The sequence below is a fragment of the Chiloscyllium plagiosum genome, unplaced genomic scaffold (genome assembly GCF_037043375.1).
Source record: "Chiloscyllium plagiosum isolate Xiang-an unplaced genomic scaffold, Cpla_swu_hap1 HiC_scaffold_24, whole genome shotgun sequence".
In the NCBI taxonomy this organism is placed as follows: Eukaryota; Metazoa; Chordata; class Chondrichthyes; order Orectolobiformes; family Hemiscylliidae; genus Chiloscyllium; species Chiloscyllium plagiosum.
In genome coordinates, this window is record NW_028270162.1 from 60729512 (window position 1) to 60749482 (window position 19971).

Here is a 19971-nt window from a genome sequence, read left to right on the forward strand (position 1 = left end):
AAGAAGCAGCTGAAGATATTGGACCTTGGACACTACTCTGGGAAATCTTGCGGAGATGTCTTGGAACTGAGATGACTGATCTCTAATAGTTACCTTCCTTTATGCTAGGCATGTTTTAACCAGCATGGAATTTGTCCCCAACTCCCACTGACTTTTATCAAAGCAAACAAACAGCAGATGCTGGCTTGAATTGAAAACAAAATGTTCTAATAAACAAAAACAACAAATCCAGGAACAAAAAAAAGACCAAGGATGCTAGAAATCTAAAACAAAAACAGAAATTGCTGGAGAAACCCAGCAGGTTTGGCAGCATCTGTGGAGAGAAAGCAGAGTTGATGTTTCGTGTCCAGTGACGATTCTTGAGATCTCCAGCTAAATTCTCCAGCAATTTTTGTTTTTGATCCAACATCATCTTTGAGAGATAAAAAGATATAATAGTTTGAGCAGAATTTGAAAAGAGCAAAGTTTTCCTCAGATAGCACGAAAAATAAAAGCACAAATTGACCAATACAGGAATCAAACTCAATCCAAGTAACTGAAATAATACCAAGGTTATGGAACCTGTATGTGCCAGCAAAGCTTTCATTACTAGTTATGTGTCTGTTTTTATTCAGCAAAACCTGAAACCTAAATTTAGGAAGCAAGCAAGTTCATGCAATACAAGATCTGTGAACATTTGGGATTGAAGTAGGAATCTTTATATCACCATTCCAATTGCATCACAATTGAACTAGCTCAGCCTCCTTGGAGATAGCCATGTTGTAGCATCGTTTTATCCCTGATGGAATTATCCCTGACACTCATTTCTTAGCTTGGACTAAGAAACAAACACAAGTTCAGATTGCATTAAGATTATGAAGTGAATTTTGCTGATGCAGAAATCTGACACACCACAGAAGATCTCAGCATTGGACACAAAATGTGTGCGTAATATTCTTCAGAGATTTTTGGTGGATTATGAAAAGAGACACATGATAGGAATCTCACTGAACTTTCTGACACTATTGTTCAAAGTCATTTCAGTTCAACATTTCCTGAACTTTCCACTGAAGGTACTGAAAATTGTTGGTCACACAAGTTAAATCAGTCTAAAGATGAAGATCACAAACACCAGCCTGTGACTTTAAACCATGAGCTTGACTTTGACCTTAAGAGGCCTTTACTCAACTGGCTGAGCTAGCCAGGCTACATGCTCTTTCTTTTGAAAATGGTTTAGGGTAAGAGTTTTTCTTGCTGCTCTGACTGGTTCACTTTTTAGTGCCTTGATGGCCTATTATATCTTGGTTCCCTTTATCTAATCAAGGATTTCATGCTTCCGCTCAAATTGAATGCTCTTCGACTGATTGGAAGAACTTTTATAGCTAAAAAAGAACACACACACACACAACCACACACAGAGACACACACACACACACATCCATAGACCTACAGACCAACACGCACACACCCACAGACCGACACACACACACACACAGACTCACAGACTCACAGACCCACACACCCCCCACACCCACACACAGACCCACACACACACAGACCACACACACGCACCCCATACATACACACCCCCACACACACACTCATACAGACACACACACACACACACACAGACACGCACACACACACACACACACACAGACACACACACAGACACACACACACACACCACAATGGACAATGGGACCTGCACCCGTGGCCTTGTCACCTCAATTCTAAGTTCTGTGGGCAACAAGTCCTATTCCACTCCCCAGTCCCCACTCCCCACTCTCCACTCCCCACTCCCCATGAGAAACAGGACCATTTCCAGTCTCCTGGCAGCATACAAAAATCAGAACAAAACTTCACTCCCTGCCACCATGGGAATAGATCCTGTCTTTGCTGGGAACATGAATTAAAACAAGCAAATTCTGCAAACTCTCATGTATTCAGTTCTTCTCATCAATAAATCAGTTGAGCAATTTGGACAAAAGGATATATTAGCATATTTTTGAATTGTTCTCTGAATTTAGTCTGGGTCACTGCGTAAATGCAAGTGTTTGTGCAGCAACTCAGAAGTTGCAGCATGAAGCCCAGCTCCAGGACATAGTCATCTATCCACATAGAATTATATCCCAAATCCCACATCCGGTACCATATTGAATAAAACATTAACATTGCCCATAATAGAATGAAATTGGCTGAGATGACAAATAATAAAATGATGGATTTCCTTCGATGTTCCATCTCTGGGTCTCTGGGACTCTCGACAATGCTGTGAGCCCGGAGTCTGTTGCGGGCTCTGCTGGTCTCTAAAATGTATCTGACAGTAAAAATATTGAGCAGCAGGATCAGGACAAATGGGACACATGGGGTTAGAATGTTATGGAGGAATTCAATTGACACCCAGATCTGCGAAAACTGAACATCCCCAGCAACATCACAAAACCAAGGAACATTCATCAGCAAATATTGTCCTATGAACATAAAATACCAGAAAATGTTCTTTAAACATATCAGCATAGTCACTATTCCCAGAACCATAGCTGCAATTTTCTCAGTGCAATATCTACTTTTCAGCTTCTGGCTACAAATGGCTACAAAGCGATCGAATGTGAAGGTGACAGTGAACCAGACAGAACAGTCATTGACGGCATATAACAGAGCAGCATGAATGTTACACAGTGGAATGGAAAATAGGAAATGAAAGTGTTCTCCATAAACAATTGGAATGTGTCTTAATATCAGGTCGAGGATAATGACCAGCAGATCTGCCAATGCCATGGCAACCAGGTAGTAAGTGATACATTTGGAGAGACCACACTTTTGCTGAGAGAGTATCATAATTGTCAGCAGGTTAACTGCAAAGAGAAGAAATAAAGTGGTAAAATGTACATTACCCCTGGTGCAAAGGTATAGCAAAGGCTGATTAAGAATGAGAGATTTTCAAATATGGGCATTATTATGGATATAGGTTTGCTCGCTGAATTGGAAAGTTCATTTTCATGAAAATGAACCCCCCAGCTCAGCGAGCAAACCTACATCCATAACCTCAGCCTGAGCTACAAATCTTCTCAAAACTTGGGAATTATTATATATAAAAGAACAATGGAAAGACCATAAGACCATAAGATGTAGGAGCCGAATTAGGACTACTCTACCAATTTTATGGCTGATATGTTTCTCTTCCCATTCTCCTGCCACCTTCCCATTACCCCGATCCCCCCCCCCCCCCCCCCCTGCCCAAAGTCAGTGATATGCTGGAAGGTAGGGGAGACTAAATGGCAAAAGGAAATTGTTGAACCCAGTGCGGACTATAATACTCTCCATCTCCTTTTAATATCTGTCTTAAAGGCATTAAAATTCCCAAGCGCAACCATGAAGAACCATGGACCTGAAATATGAATTTTCCTTCTCTCTCCTATTCCATTCAGGTGTATCAACAACAACAAATACTTGCATAATACCTTTAGTATAATTTAAAAATCTTAAGGTACTTAATAAGAAAATCATTAAAAAGTGACACTGAGCTACACAAGCGTAAATAGCATGCAAGTCAGTGTCTAAATGTAATAATGTCAATTGATTTACACTGGAAAGGTGGTAAGTGAAGACGTTGTAATGCTTGATTTGTTTCTAAAATGTAGTCAAGCTTGCATTCAATATTTAACCTAACTGTAATAGTCAATTCTAGATTTTTAGATTTTAGTCTGTCATAAACCTAAATTACTGGTGTTTGTTAAAATTAAGTAGAAAGCCAAAGCTGGTTCCCTTTACATCAGTGGCTGAATGAAATTATTGGAACTTCAGGGTGTAGGTTTGCTTGCTGAGCTGTAGGTTTGATATCCAGACGTTTCATTACCTGGCCAGGTAACATCATCAGTGGCGACCTCCAAGTGAAGTGAAGCTGTTGTCTCCTGCTTTCTATTTATATCTTTCTCCTGGATGCGGTTCCTGGGGTTTGTGGTGATGTCATTTCCTGTTCGTTTTCTGAGGGGTTGATAGATGGCATCTAGATCTATGTGTTTGTTTATGTCGTTGAGGTCGGAGTGCCAGGCCTCTAGGAATTCTCTGGCATGCCTTTGCTTAGTCTGTCCCAGGATAGATGTGTTGTCCCAGTCGAAATGGTGGTTTTTTTTCATCCGTGTGTAGGGCTACGAGGGAGAGAGAGTCGTGTCTTTTTGTGGCTAGCTGGTGTTCGTGTATCCTGGTGGCTAACTTTCCTCCTGTTTGTCCTACGTAGTGTTTGTGGCAGTCCTTGCATGGAATTTTGTAGATGACGTTGGTTTTATCCATGGGATGTACTGGGTCTTTTAAGTTGGTTTTGTCCATGGGATGTACTGGGTCTTTTAAGTTTGTTAGTTTTTGTTTGAGAGTGTTGGTGGGTTTGTGTGCTACTAGGATTCCGAGGGGTCTTAGTAGTCTGGCTGTCATTTCTGAAACTTCTTTGATGTATGGTAAGGTGGTTAGGGTTTCTGGCTGTGTTTGGTCTGCTTGTCGTGGTTTGTTCTTGAGGAATCTGCGGACTGTATATTTTGAGTGTCCGTTCTTCTTGAATATGTTGTATAGGTGGTTCTCCTCTGTGTTCCGAAGTTCCTCTGTGCTGCAGTGTGTGGTGGCTCATTGGAATAGTGTTCTGATACAGCTTCGTTTGTGTGTGTTGGGATGGTTGCTGGTGTAGTTAAGTATTTGGTCAGTGTTTGTCGGTTTTCTGCATACGCAGGTTTGTAGTTCTCCGTTGTCCTTTCTTTCGAATGTGATGTCCAGGAATGCGAGTTTGTTGTCAGTTTCTTCCTCCTTGGTGAAGTAGAGGCAGAAACACAGCCAGAAACCCTAACCACCTTACCATACATCAAAGAAGTTTCAGAAATGACAGCCAGACTACTAAGACCCCTCGGAATCCTAGTAGCACACAAACCCACCAACACTCTCAAACAAAAACTAACAAACTTAAAAGACCCAGTACATCCCATGGACAAAACCAACGTCGTCTACAAAATTCCATGCAAGGACTGCCACAAACACTATGTAGGACAAACAGGAAGAAAGTTAGCCACCAGGATACACGAACACCAGCTAGCCACAAAAAGACACGACCCTCTCCCTCGTAGCCCTACACACGGATGAAAAAAGCCACCATTTCGACTGGGACAACACATCTATCCTGGGACAGGCTAAGCAAAGGCATGCCAGAGAATTCCTAGAGGCCTGGCACTCCAACCACAACGCCATAAACAAACACATAGATCTAGATGCCATCTATCAACTCCTCAGAAAACGAACAGGAAATGACATCACCACAAACCCCATCCAGGAGAAAGATAGAAATAGAAAGCAGGAGACAACAGCTTCGCTTCACTTGGAGGTCGCCACTGATGATGTTACCTAGCCAGGTAACGAAATGTCTGGATATCAAACCTACAGCTCAGCGAGCAAACCTACACCCTAAATCTCACCCTGAGCTACAAACTTTCACAAACCTTGCAAAAAATATTGGAACTCCAATTTGTATAAATACAAGAGATTTCACAGAAACATGAAGTATGTAGCAGAGAAGTCCAACTTTGACTGGATACTGAACTCTCGGAAAATGGTCAATTGGGAGTTGAATAAAATGAGGGAGGTGATGCTCATTGGTATATTACTTATGAGCATTTGACTTAGGATGCTAATTAGGAAAATAAATTGAAATATGTATGTCAGGCCAGTGACGTGCTGCAGCTGTAGCATATGGGAGCTGATGGACATTGCCTTGATCAGTTGTATTTACATCTGCACGAGGGCATTGCGGGTCAAGGAACTTTGCTTCAGAGCTGACAAACCACAGTCCGTGTTTTCAACATTGTGATTCATCAGGGAGAGGCAAAGTCATCACAGCTCTTTGCTTCAGGAGGCAGTCACACTCCTTAGCGTAGATCTTTTAGACTTGATGTCCTTGGTCAGCGATAAGGGCATGACAGTAAGACAGGCAGGTACAGGAAGTCAGAAGCTAGAAATAATTGTCGAATCGCTTTGATATTTTAACAGGTTGTGTGGCCAACAGCAAAGACAAGCAAAGGGATGAACAAGCTGACTATTGTATCATGTACTGATTATTGGGGATGCTCAAACAGAAGGTACATAAAGAATGTATTTGTAATAGGAAATGATAAAGTGGATAAATATTATTTCCCTGCTGTTGAAAGTGAGCTCAGAGTCTAGTTGGTGTGCCTCATGCAGGTACCCACAAATGAGTAGGGTGAAGAAAGCAGTTCTCAGGCATTATGATCAACTTGGGACGAAATTAAAAAGCAGATGCATAATAGTAAAAAAATCTCTGGATTATTGTTTGTGTTACGAGCAAATTTACATGAGGTATAAGATCGGTGAGCTCAGCAAAGCTCAAAGATTTGTGTGGGAGAAGTGTGCTTTGATTCTTGGAGCCCTTTCACAGGTACTGGGGAAAACAGCATTTGTGTCCCTGGGCAGCCTTGACTTGAACCACATTGGGATTGGTACCCGAGTGAATCATATAACTAGGGCTGTTGAAACGTTTAAATCAAATATTGGTTTTGGAGATTTGAAAAGTTGAACAAAAAAATACAAGGCAATACTGCAGGATGGCAATTAAAATAATGATTACTCGAGTCAACGGGAATACACAGAGCAAGTGTAAGACTGCACCAGCAAACAAGCAGTGGAAAATGGTGAGAACAAAGAATATTAGTCCCTATCAAAATTCATGCAGAACTTCTAAAAAGATGAATGAATTTATAGCAGAAATTAACATAAAGAAACATAAATTACAGAGGCATGGTCACAGTGACCACAGCTAAGACCAAACAATTCAATGCAATTTCCCAACATGATAAGGCCGGAAGGAAGGAAAAGATGACATTGGATAGCTCTGTTAATAAGTGATGATATTGAGAAATGTTCTTAGATCAGAGAAACAAAACGAAGAATCAATTGGAGAGGAGGTAAGAAATGAAGGAAGTTATTTGTGGGAGTACTTTATCAACTCTGTAACAGTATCTAAACTGTAGGACAGAATATAAATCAACACATAAAGGGTGCTTGAAAGAAATCTGTTACAATGTACAGGGAGATGGCAGTACAGTGGTAATGTCAATGGACAACTAATTTAAAATCCCAGGCTAATAGAGTCACAGAGTCATACATCTCAGACCCCACTAGGTTCTATGTTTGAATCTCATGACGGATGGTGAAATTTGAATTCAGTTAATAAATCTGGAATTCAGAGACGGGATAATGGCTATTGTAGTAAAAACCCAGCTGATTCACTCATTCTTTGAGTTCAATCTAACCATGGCCTTGCCCCTTTTAATTAGTACCATTCCTAAGTCCCTGAAAATGATTTTGTTTCAAGTGTTTCTCCATGTCAAGTGCTTCTCCATGTAAAATGTTTTTTTTTCTTTTGTTTCTCTCCTGATCTTTGCCTGTAGGATAGCCAACACTACAGGCACCTAGATCCATAAAATTCATAAGATGGGCTCCCAGCCTCTTCTGACATGAACTCTATCTGGGTATCTTGTGCATGAACTGATAACATATATGATGGAGGTCTACCATTCTTACCTGGTCTGGCCTAGATGCGACTTCAGTCCCACGACAATATGGTTAACGCTTAACAGCCCTCTAAATTGAGGACTGCAGATGCTGGAAACCAGAGTCTAGATTAGAGTGGTGCTGGAAAAGCTCAGCAGGTCAGGCAGCATCCGAGGAGCAGGAAAATCAACTTTTCGGGCAAAAACCCTTAATCAGAAATGGAGGTAGGGTGCCTCCAGGATGGAGAGGCGGTGTTGCTCCTCAGATGCTGCCTCAGAATCTCAGTGAGTCTCTGTCTCACTGCAATCCCCAGGTCATCTCCTCTGCCCTGAAACTCTTCAACCATGTACTCTTTGCTACCTTCCACCTCCTGAACTCAAATAATTGTAAGGGCATGAAATCACAATGGAATAGAAAAAGATCAGATACTGGAAAACATTGACAGATAGTTAAGGAGATATTTCACAATTCACAACATATATTTCATTGAGAAAGAAAATCCCTTCCAAGTGCAATGACTGCCAGAATTTTATTCAACAAGAATTACCTGTCTAGCACCACTTCAATGTTACTCTGCTATTCTATTTCCTACTTTGTTAAAAATCACACAACACCAGGTTATAGTCCAGCAGGTTTATTTGGAAGCACTAGCTTTCAGAGCACTGCTCCTTCATCAGATGGTTCTGGAGTATAACATCATAAGACATAGAATTTATACCAAAAATTTACAGTGTGATGTAACTGAAATGATATATTGAAAAAGACCTGGTTTGTTTGTTAAGTCTCTCATCTTTTAGAATGACCATGTTGATTTCAGTTCTTTCATATGTACATTCCAGAACTTTTTTAAAGTTACATTTTCAAGTGAACTTTAACAATTGGTGACATGTCGGCCCAGATAATGCATTGAAGGTGTGAGGTGCCCAGTGCCACAATGTTCAGACTGATTCTAATCTAAAAAACAGATTTACAGAATCTTACATGGATTCATGCAGTTTTTGAGCAAAATAAAATGTAATTCTGCAAGGACAAATTCACCCCACAAACTTATATGTGTGTGTTTGCATGTGGGTGCGTGTATTGGGGGAGGGGGTTATGAGTGTCTGTGAGAGAGTGTGTATGTGTATGAGTATGAGTGTAATGGTGTATAAGTCTGAGAAGGTGGGTGTGTGTGTATATGTGTGGGAGCGCATGTGTGAGCGTATGAGAGAGAGCTTGTGTATGAGAGAGTGTATGGGTCTGTAGGAGTGTATGTGTGTAGGAATGTGTTTGTGTAGGAGTGTCTTTGTGTCTGTGTCTGTCAGGGACTGTGCATCTGTCTGTGTGTGTGTCTGTCTGTCTGTCTATGAGTGTGCATTTATCTGTGTCTCTATGTGTCTGTGTGCCTCCGTGTGTGTGTGTGTGTATATATAGTGCAGCGGGGTCACCTGTAGTGTGACATGAACCCAAGGTCCCAGTTGAGGCCATCCCCGTGGGTACTGAACTTGGCTATCAGCCTCTGCTCAGCCACTTTGTGTTGTTGTCTGTCCCAAAGTCTGCCTTGGTGGATGGTCACCCAAAGGTCCGAGGTGAAATGTCCCAGACCGCTGAAGTGTTCTCCGACTGGGAGGGAACACCCCTGTCTGTTGATTGTTGTGCGGTGTCCATTCATCAGTTACTGTAGCCTCTGCTTGGTTTTGCCAATGAGAGATTTTACAAACAATCCAGGTCTTTTTCAATGTATAATTTCAGTTACATCACACTGTAAACTTTTGCTATAAATTCTGTGTCTTATAATCTTATACTCCACAACCGCCTGATGAAGGAGCAGTGCTTTGAAAGCTAGTGCTTCCAAATAAACCTGCTGGACTATAATCTGGTGTTGTGTGATTTTTAACTTTGTACACCCCAGTCCAACACCAGCACCTCCACATCATCACTATTTCCTACTGAAATGGGTATAGTAATTCAAGTTAGACTGCATCTGCCATGTATTTGACTAATCACTCAACTTAACTAACTCACTTCACCTAATTATGTCTTCCTCACCATTCTCACTCCCACCTGATATTGTGTTAGGAGCAAACTTGGGAATTTTGCCAAACTAAAAATTGCTGGAAAAACTCAGCAGGTCTGGCAGCATCTGTGGATAGAAAACAGAGTTAATGTTTCAGATCCAGTGACCCTTCTTCAGAACTGACAACAGCTAGAAAAGGTTGGTATTTATGCAGAAGATGTAATGGGGGGAGGGGGAGGAGTAAAGAATAGGTGGGGTTACAGCCCAAACAGACAGAGACAAACAATTGTACAAACAAAAGGGGGGGATAAAAGGTCAGGCTGGAAGAATAAATAGCTGCTAATGGGGAATATTAGTAGCTGACAATTGGTTGTGTGTGGTAGCAGCCCATGTAATGTGTGGAGTTCAGGTGGGAGAAGGTGCTCAACTCTGAAATTGTTGAACTCAATATTTGGTTCAGAAGGTTGTAGAGTTGTCAAGCAGAAAATGAAGTGCTGGAGCACTGCAGCAAGCCTGAGGCAGAGCTGTTGGCCAGGGAACACTGTGGTCTGTTGATGTGGAATGCAACAGAGGATCGGTTTTGCAGCCAGGTGCTCTGCAAAACGGTCACCCACTCTGCGCTTTGCTTCCCCAATGTGGAAAAGATGTCATTGTGAACACAGTAGGCCAGATTGAGTAAAGTGCAGGTAAAGTGCTGCTTCACCTCGAAAATGTGCTTGGGGCCTTTGATGGTGAGGAGGGAGGAAGTAAACTGACAGGTGTTACACCTTCTGCGATTGCAGGGGAAGATGTCATGGGCCTGTGCAATCTCTTTTTTACATTCACCACCACCCCATCCCCCAACAGGGTGATCTCAGGGTTCTCCACTTCTTCCTGACAAGAAAGCCTGAACTATCCCCGTCTCCTTCCTCTGCCTGGGCAAGCTCATCGCACTCTGAACAACTTCTCTTTTCACTCCTCTTATTTTCTTCAGGTCAAAGGTTGACCATGGCACCCGCAGTTATGCCTATCTCTTTGTGTGGTATGTGGACCATTCCTTATTCCAATTCAACTTCGGCCCCCACCTACAATTCTTCCTCCAGTATATTGATGACATGACCAGCGCTGCTTCCCCTCCCATCCAAAAATGGAAAAATTAACCTATCTTGCTTCCAATTAACTTCCGCTCTCAGCTTCACCTAGTCCATCTATGAATCCTCCCCTTCATGGAATTTCTACAGTGTGGAAGCAGGCCATTCAGCCCATAAAGACCACACCAATTCTCTGAAGAACATCTCACTCAGACCCAATCCCCTACCCTATCTCTGTAACCCTGCATTTCCCATGGTTAATCCACCTAGCCTACCCATCCCTGGACATTATGGGCAATTTAGCGTGGCGAATCTACCTAATTTGTACATCTTTGGACTGTGGGAGGAAACCGGAGCACCTGAAGGAAACCTATGCTGATATAGGGTGAATGTGCAAATTCTACACAGACAGTTGCACGAGGGTGGAATCAAACCCGGGTCCCTGGCGCTGTGAGGCAGGAATCCTAACCACTGAGCCACTGTGCTGCCCCTTTCCTTCCTCAACATTTTTGGTTCCATTTCTAGTGATTGGTTGGCCACCAATATCCACTACAAACCCACCAACTGCCACAGTTACCTGACTGTACATCCTCTCACCCTCCTTCTTGTGATGACTCCATTTCATTCTCCCAGCTCCTCCGCCTCCATTATATAAATTTTGTGATGCCAACTTTGACAAGGGGGCCTCCAAAATGTCCACCTTCTTGCTTAACCAAGGATACCCCAGCACCATTGTTGTCAGGGCCCTTAGCTGGGTTCCCATCTTCCATACTCTTGGCTTCCAATTATCTACCACTTTAACAGACCCACTGTTCCCAGACAACATCCTGTCTCACCAAATCTTCTGCATGAATGCCAACCTGTTCCTCACTGCCATCAATTCTAAAGAAGGGTCATTGGACCAAAATGTTGATTCAGTTTTTTCTCTATAGATGATGCCAGAGTTTTTCCAGCAATTTCTGTTTTTGTTTCTGATTTCCAGCATCTGCATTTGTTTTGTTTCTTTGGATTTGATTCTGTCATCCAAATCATTGATATACAGAGAAGCCTCAATTATCCGGCACTCGATTATCCGAGCAAGATCACAAGGTCCCGATGCTTGGTTAAACTGTGTCATCCGCATTCGATTATATGGAATTCGATTATCTGAACAAAATATTCCCCACCCCAGTCATTTGGATAATCGAGGTTTCTCTGTATACTGTGGACAGCTGAAGTCTAAGCACTGACTGCTGAGGTCTCAACTAGTTATTGTCTCTTAACCTGATAAAAAAAAGCAGTTTCTGTCTGTTTATCTATTCTCAGTGCATGTCAGTATGTTCCACCTCATCAAATAGAGTCATAGAGATGTACAACACAGAAACAGACCCTTTGGTCCAACCTATCCATGCTGACCAGATATCCCAACCCAATCTAGTCTCACATGCCAGTGCCTGGTTATGGGCCAGGAAATGTGAACATTAACTTCCTATTTGGATTTTAACAAAGGCTTTCTGAAAATCCAAATACAAGCATTTACTGGTTTTCACTTATCTACCAGTTACTCCCTCAAAAAACTAAAGTTGGTCTTCGAACCTCATTTGCCTTTCAAAATCTGTGTTGACTTTGTTTAAAACTGTTGACATTTTCTAAGTGCTCTGTTATCATATCCCATGAAACCACGATAGAAATAAAGGAAATAAAAGCAGGAGTAGGCTATTTGGCCCATCGAGCCCACTCTGCCATTCAACATGATCATGATTGATTCTCCACTTTAATACACCACAAGAGAGGAAGATTAAGGAGCAGGATTAGGCTGTTTGGCCCATTGAGTCTGCTCCACAATTCGATTGTGGATACTATGTTTTTAAACCCCATTCTCCTGCCTTCAACATATAACCCTTGATCCCCTGACCAATCAAAAATCTATCTATCTCTGTCTAAAAGACACTCAATGACCTGGGCTCCACAGCCCTCTGCAACAATGAGTTTCACAGATTCACCAGCCTCTGACTGAAGACATTTGTCCAGATTTCAGTTCTAAAGGATCGCCTTTCACTCTGAGTCTGTTGTTGCCCAGTTGTTGGTTTGACACAAACAGGACAAGGGTCGCGTTGATATCAATTAACCACAACCTTTCTTAGTTTAGTTAAAGCAGGCATACAATTCACACCATTTGATGAGAAAAAGGTTATCAACAAGCATGCAATTCATCACCACCCACTAAGCTTGATGTTCCCACTTCAGTCAGCAAAATAAAAGCTAATATCCCAGAATACAAGCTCACACTGGCCCGCCAGTCTTCCAGGTGTTGAGTCGCTTCACCAAACCCAAGTATGGGGTTGCACATTGCAAAGGATGCTCTCCAGAATTTTTGCTGATGGTCCCCATCAAAATCCTTCATTTTCTTGTTGGCTCCTCAGCTCACCTGAGAGTGGTGTCTTTCCACTACAGGCTCACTCTGAGGTCACCTTTAGGATTACCTTATTGTTCTTCCCATATGTCGTCCCTCAAAGCTGAACCAGCTCAAGCCAGCACCTGGGGCTCGGGTAACTTCAATTCACAGCCACTGTCTTTATGTGTAAGCAGCTTTAGCCCTAGTGTTCCCTGGGTCTCAGTCTCTCTTATCAGCAGAAATCTCACTCCATTTCCAAGCTTCTCAGTATTCTGTAAGCTTCAATCATTCTAAACTCAAGTAACTATAGAACCAGAGTTCTCAAGCACTCTTCTCATCAAAATTCCTTTGTCCTTGAGATCAGTCTTGTAAACCTCCTCTGGAACTCCTCCAATGCCAGCACACCCTTCCTTAAACTCAAAACTGCTCACAATATTCCATATGTGTTCTAACCAAAGCCTTATACAGCTTCAGCAGTTTATCTAGCCATCTTGAAATGAATGCCAACATTTCATTTGCCTTCCTAACTGCCAACTGAACCTACATGTTAACCGTAAGGAAATCCTGAACTAGGATTCCCAAGTCCTTTTGAGCTTCAGATTTCTGAAGCCTTTCTTCTGTTTAGAAAATAGTCCATGCCTCTATTTTTCCTCCCAAAGTGCACAACTTCATTCGTTCCCACATTGTCTTCCATCTACTGCTTCTCTGCCCATTCACCGAGTATGTCCAAGTCCTTCCCCACTTCCTAAACACTACCTCTTCCTCCACCTATTTTTGTGCTGTCTGCAAACTGAGTAACAATACCCTCAGTACCTTCATCCAGATTGTTAATGTATAATGTGAACAGTTTTTTCTCAACAATGAACTCCACTAATCACCAACTGCCATCCTGAAAATAATCTCTTTATCCCTACTCTCTGCCTTCTGCCAGTCAGCCAATCCTCTATCCATGCTAGTACTTTGCCCCTAACATCATAGGTTCTTATCCTATTTAGTAGCTTCTTGTGTGGCACTTAGTCAAAGGCTTTCTGGAATTCCAAATACATCACGTCCACTGGCTCTCCTTAGCCCAACTTGCTCATTACCTCTTCAAAGATTTATACTGATTTTTCAGACATGACCTCCCTTTGATAAAACCGTGCTGACTTTACCTTATTCTACCACATACTCCACAATCTCATCCTTAATAATGGACTCTATAGTCTTACGACCAACCCAGGTCAGGATAACTAGCCTATGGTTTTCTGTCTTCTGCTCCCCTCCCTCCTTAAATAAAATGATACATCAGCCATTTTCCAGTCTTCTGGGACATTCCTGATTCTAGTGGTTAGCACTACTGCCTCACAACGCCAGGGACCTGGGTTCGATTCCAGCCTCTGGCAACTGTCTGTGTGGAGTTTGCACGTTCTCGCCATGTCTGCGTGAGTTTCCTCCCATAATCTAAAGATGTGCAGATTAGGTGAATTGGCCGTGCTAAATTGCCCATAGTGTTCAGGGATGTGTAGTTAGGTGCACTAGTCAGGGATAAATGTAGGGTGGTAGGGGAATGAGTCTAGGTGGGTTACTCTTTGGAGGGTCAGTGTGGACTTGTTGGGCCGAAGGGCCTGTTTCCACACTGTAGGGTTTCTATGATTCTATGATTCTAAAAGCTCACCAACAATGCCTCTATGATCTCCTCAGCTATCTCCTTCAGAAGTCTGGGGTATAGTCTATCTGGTTCAGGTGACCTTGCCATCTTCAGACCTTTCAGCGTCCCTAGCAGCCTCTCCTTACTGATGGCCACTACACTCACCTCTGCATCCTGATTTTCTTGAATTTCTGGTATGCTGCTAATGTCTTCCACTGTGAGAACTGATTATCTATTCCCAATGTTACTTCTCCAGCCTCATTTTCCAGTGGTATAATATCTATTCTTGTCTCTTTCTTACCTTTCAGATATATGAAAATACTCTTGCAATCTTCTTTTATATTATTAGCTCACTTACTCTCATATTTCATCTTCTACCCCCTTGTGGCTTTTTTTGTTTTTTAAAGGCCTCCTAATTCTCTGGCTTCCCACTAAACTTCATGACATTTTACTTTGATGTGGGAATGCCGGTGTTGGACTGGGGTGGACAAAGTTAAAAGTCACTTGTTACCTGATAAAGGAGCGTCGCTCCTAAAGCTAGTGCTTCCAAATAAACCTGTTGGACTATAACCTGGTGCTGTGTACTTTTTTAACTTTTACTTTGGCTTTTAGGCTCTCCATGACTTATCTTGTCAACCATGTCATCCTCCACTTAATATGTTTCTTCTTCCTTGGGACAAATTTCTGCTGTGCTTCCCAAATTAGAAACCCCTGCCATTGCTGCTCCACCATCTTCCCTGATAGGTTCCTCTTCCAATCAACACTGGCCATCTCCTCCCTCATGCCTTTGTAGTTACCTTTACTCAATTGTAATACTGTTACATCGGATTCAATTTTCTCTCTTGCAAACAGCAGGGTGAATTCTATCATATTATGGTCAATGGCCCCAAGGGTTTCCTTCACTTCAAGCTCACAAATCAATTCTGCCTCATTACACATCAATAAGTCCAGAATTGCCTATTTCCTAGTGGGGACTACCACAATCTGTTCCAAAAAACAACTATTTTGGAGACATTCCACAAATTCCTTTTCTTAGATCTGGTACCAACCTGATTGTCCCAGTCCACTGCACATTGAAGTTCCCCATGATTATTGTAATAGTGTTTTCCTTGCATGCCTTTTCAATCTCCTGCTTTATTTTCTTCCCACGTCCTGACTACTGCTAGAAGGCTTATACACAACTCCCAACACAGGCCTTTCTCCTTTGTAGTTCTTCTACTCTACCCATAGAATCTTTTTCTGATTCTACATCACTTCTTGCTATTAATTTAATTTTATTTCTTACAAGATGACATCGCCCTCCTGTCCTTTCAATAGGACCTGTATTCTTGGATATTGCATTCCCAGCCCTGAACTCCTTACAGCCACGACTCGTGATGCACACAACATCATACCTGCCAACTTCAATCTGCTCTGCAAGCACATTTACCTTGTTTCGTAGACTCTGTGCATTAAAGTACAACACCCTCCGTCCTGCATTGACTGCCCCCTTATCTGTTGTGCCTGAATATAGATTCCTGGCCTTTTCCATACTCTCTGTCATACTACTTGTTTTGGAAACTTTAACAGCCCTTCCCCCCTTTAACTTTTTCCATAGTTTTCCAAACAACTGAACCCACTCCCGCACTATTTAGCTTAAAGCCCTACACATAGCCCTAGTTATGCAGTTCACAGGTCCCAGCATGATTCAAGTTGTGCCTATCCCACACAAAGAGCTCCCTCTTCCCAAGCACTGGTGCCAATATTCCATGAATTTGAACCCATTTCTCCCACAACAATCCTTCAGCCTCATGTTTACCTCTTTAGTCCTGTTGACCCTGTGCCAATTTACTCATGGCTCAGGTAGTAATTCAGAGATCATTATCTTTTTGGTTCTACTCTTTCAGTTAGGTTCAAGTTGCTCATATTCCCCCAGCCAGATCCTCTTACTTCCTTATACCTATATCATTGGTGCCTACGTTATTGGATATTTCCCCTCCCACTCCAAGTTCCTCTGCAGCCTAGTTGAGTTATCCTGAACCAGACACCAGGTAGGCAACACAGCTTTCAGGACTCTCGAACCTGGCCACAGAGGATAGTGTCTATTCCCTTGACTATACTATTCCTGATTACAACTATCCCCAATTACAGCTCCATTTCTCTTTTCTCACCCCTGTTGAATGGCTCCCTGTACCATGGTACTATGGTCAGTTTACTCATCCTCCCTACAGCCATAAGATGCAAGAATCTTGAATCTGTTAGACAAGGTGAAGGGCTGAGGCTCCTTCAGCAGCATCTCCAGGATCCTTCTATCTGCCTTGGTTGTAGTCACGCCCTCCTGTGCCTGAGCACTGACCAAATTGGAGACAGTTCATCAAAGGGATATGACTGCCTTATGGAACACAGCGTGTAGGTAATTTTTCCCTCTCCCTGATGTGTCAGAGGGTTCAAAGCTCAGACTCTGGCTTATCAGCTCTAAGCCCGAGTTCCTCAAGTTACCAAATCCTGCCACAGATGTGGGCACAATGAATCACAATGGGATCCACCAGCTCATACACCATGCAGTTACAACACATCATCTGGCCCAGTATCTCTTGATTTGATTTTTAAAATGTTCATACTGGTCTTTCAGTTTGCAGCCTGTAAATATTCCCCCAATTTACCTTCAATTTGAAAGTAATCTATAATAGATAGTCAACTTAGGAGCTATCACCAACCAAGGAACTTATTTGTGATATCACCTTTTTGGCTGGGCCCCTGATCCTGGGCTTCAATTTATTCTCTTTCAAGGAAAATCTTACGAACTATGAGCCGGAAAATAGCAAGCAAAAGCACCCCCTTCCTCTCTTCACCAAATTCCCACGTTGCCTCGAGGTTCCCGGGACTATACAGTTATTCAGGCCTTGTCTCACTCTGATGTGTTCTCTCTCATTTTCGACAGTGCTAAGCTTACTGCTACACTCCCACACCGTCTCCATACCCTTTTATACATCTTTAATAATTGACTCTAACATTTTCTGTATAATTGATATTGGACAAACCTTTGATTATTTGTTTCACCCCTTCCTTTTTTCAATAGTGGAATTTTATTCATCACTCTGCAATCAGCTGGACTGTTCCAGAATCTGTAGAACTTTGGAAGATGCCATCGAACACAGCCATGTTAAAACCGTAGCAGCATAAGCAGCATTCCTAAAGAAGGGCTTATGCCCGAAACGTCGATTCTCCTGTTCCCTGGATGCTGCCTGACCTGCTGCGCTTTTCCAGCAACACATTTCCAGCAGCATAAGTAGGCCAGTCAGCCCATTGAATCTACCCCACTGTTCAATGAGATCATGACTAATCTGATAATCCCCAACTCTACTTTCCTGACTCTTTCCTCTAACTCTTCATTCTCTTACTGATTAAAATCTGTCATCTCATCTTTAAATAGACTTGATGGCCTCGCCCTCTGCAGTAAAGAATTCCACAGATCACTATCTTCAGAGAAACAATTCAACATCATCCAACTTGAATGGGTAACCCCTTACACTGAGATTATACCTATGATCCTAGACCATCCCACAAGAAGGGAAGCAGCTTCTCCAAATCTAACCTGAGAAGCCCTATAAAAGCTTAATTGTTTCAATAATGTCCAGTCTTATTCTTCTTCAGCCAACTCAGTAACCTTCCCTTATAAGAAAATTCTTCCATACCTGAATCGAACCCATGAACCTTCTTTGGTCTTCCTTCAATATCTTTCCATTGACAAGGGGGCCACTATTTCAATGGCTACCCGCTTTAGATTATCATGCCCTTGTCTGAGGCAAAGGTGAAGATTGGGAAAACTATGGAGATGGGAGTAGACAGGAATAGTGATGGAGAGGATATGGGGTCAGAACTCAGCTCCCATCAAATAAAATACAGAGAATGCAAACAGTCTGGTTCAGTATTAAACTCTGGTCAGGAAGAGGGGTGCAATTTGTGGTTGAGGAATGGAGTTTGTGACCAGGACTAATGACAAGCTTCAGTCTTACCAAGATTTCAACAACAAATGGTAATTCAAGGAGTTACTGTTTACACATCTAATAACTGGAGACAAAATTACCAACAACAGCAACAAAAAGAGAACAAGAACAGAAACGCAATTAGCCATGGTTCATAGAGTTCATAGCTGGACAGAGCAAGACTCACCAGGTACACCAATGCTGGCAAGAATGGGATAATAAAAGTATTGAATGACATAAACTGAATATTGGATTCGAGCTCTTAATGAGAGATGATCATAATATGTGGAAAGAAAGTAAAAATCCCAGAATAAACTCTTTTCCTCTGTTGTAGCATTCCAATTGATTGTTATCAAATTCTGAGCCATTGTTGGAATATTTCAATCCTTTACTCTCAGATTCTGAACTCTCCTCACCCTCTCTCTATAAGTAATCCCTGTAAGCGCTGGAGGTGAAGTTCCCACCGATCTATTTGGATAACATATTGAAAGAAGCCCATTATTAATAGAAGAAGCAAACCCTCCAGTGAAACAATTAGAATCCCAATGGACATGTCATGAACTGCAGTCAAAGAACAAACAAGTCTAATTAACCCCTTCCAATTCAATATATTTTACACTATAATACAATAAACATTTAACTGGTCTGATGGAAACAGCAAAGGCACTGGCCATTATTCCCGTGGTTTATGGGAGTAAAGTATAACCTGGTCTGCAGCTGGGCGTCTAGCATCAACTGTGGGACTATTTCTAGAGAACGTAAGAAATAATAAATATACTTTGAATGAAAATGGTCTAATAAACAACCAGCAGCATGCGTCCATTAATGAAACTTGTGCCTTTTAAATTCAATGATGTTCTTTGAGAGAGTGGATGAGAATATTATGGTGTTGATTTTATTTATATGAATTCAAATCATTTTCATCCAGTTCCTGGCGAAGGACGAGTGGGGAAAAGTGATACCTGTGGATTTAAGGCTACAGTGCATTCTTCTGCTTCTGAAAAGTTGCTCAATACTGAGGATAGAATCATCAACTTTACACAGGAGTCCACTCAACCCACTGGGTCTGCATGGGTTCCCAAAAGAACTTCTCAGCTAGTCCCATTCTCTAGCCCTATGTCCATAGCTCTCTACATTTATCATTTTCAAATATGTACCTAGCTCTCTTTTGAAAGCTGCTTTGGAATCTACCATCACTCTCCCATGATGTGGAGGTGCCTCTGTTGGACTGGAGTGGACAGGCACAGAAATCAGACAACACGAGGTTATAGTCCAACAGGTTTATTTGAAGTCACAAATCATTTTGGTCAGAGGAATCAGGGTGTTCCCATGCATAAATCACAGAAAGCTAGCATGCAGGTACAGCAAGTAATAAGGGAGGCAGTTGGAAATTTGTCATTTGTTGTGAAAGGAAT

At 42.1% G+C, this 19971-nt stretch overlaps 1 protein-coding gene across 1 annotated transcript; it reads right to left on the reverse strand.

Annotated features, from left to right (window-relative positions):
* Window positions 1-1938: 1938 nt before the first annotated feature.
* Window positions 1939-18924, reverse strand: LOC148145770 (putative G protein-coupled receptor 139). Its single transcript, XM_088000285.1, has 2 exons — window positions 18744-18924; window positions 1939-2837 (listed from the first exon to the last, which is right to left on the reverse strand). The coding sequence occupies exons 1-2, from the start codon at window positions 18922-18924 to the stop codon at window positions 1939-1941; spliced, it is 1080 nt and encodes a 359-aa protein (XP_087856411.1).
* Window positions 18925-19971: the final 1047 nt, after the last annotated feature.

Excerpts from the sequence above, each read along its gene's own strand:
- LOC148145770 (XM_088000285.1), bottom strand. The coding sequence starts at position 18,924 with ATGGCTCAGAATTTGATAACAATCAATTGGAATGCTACAACAGAGGAA. Across the intron at positions 2,838-18,743 it reads TGCCAGCATTGGTGTACCTG|TTAACCTGCTGACAATTATG; the intron begins GTGAGTCTTGCT and ends TTCTCTTTGCAG.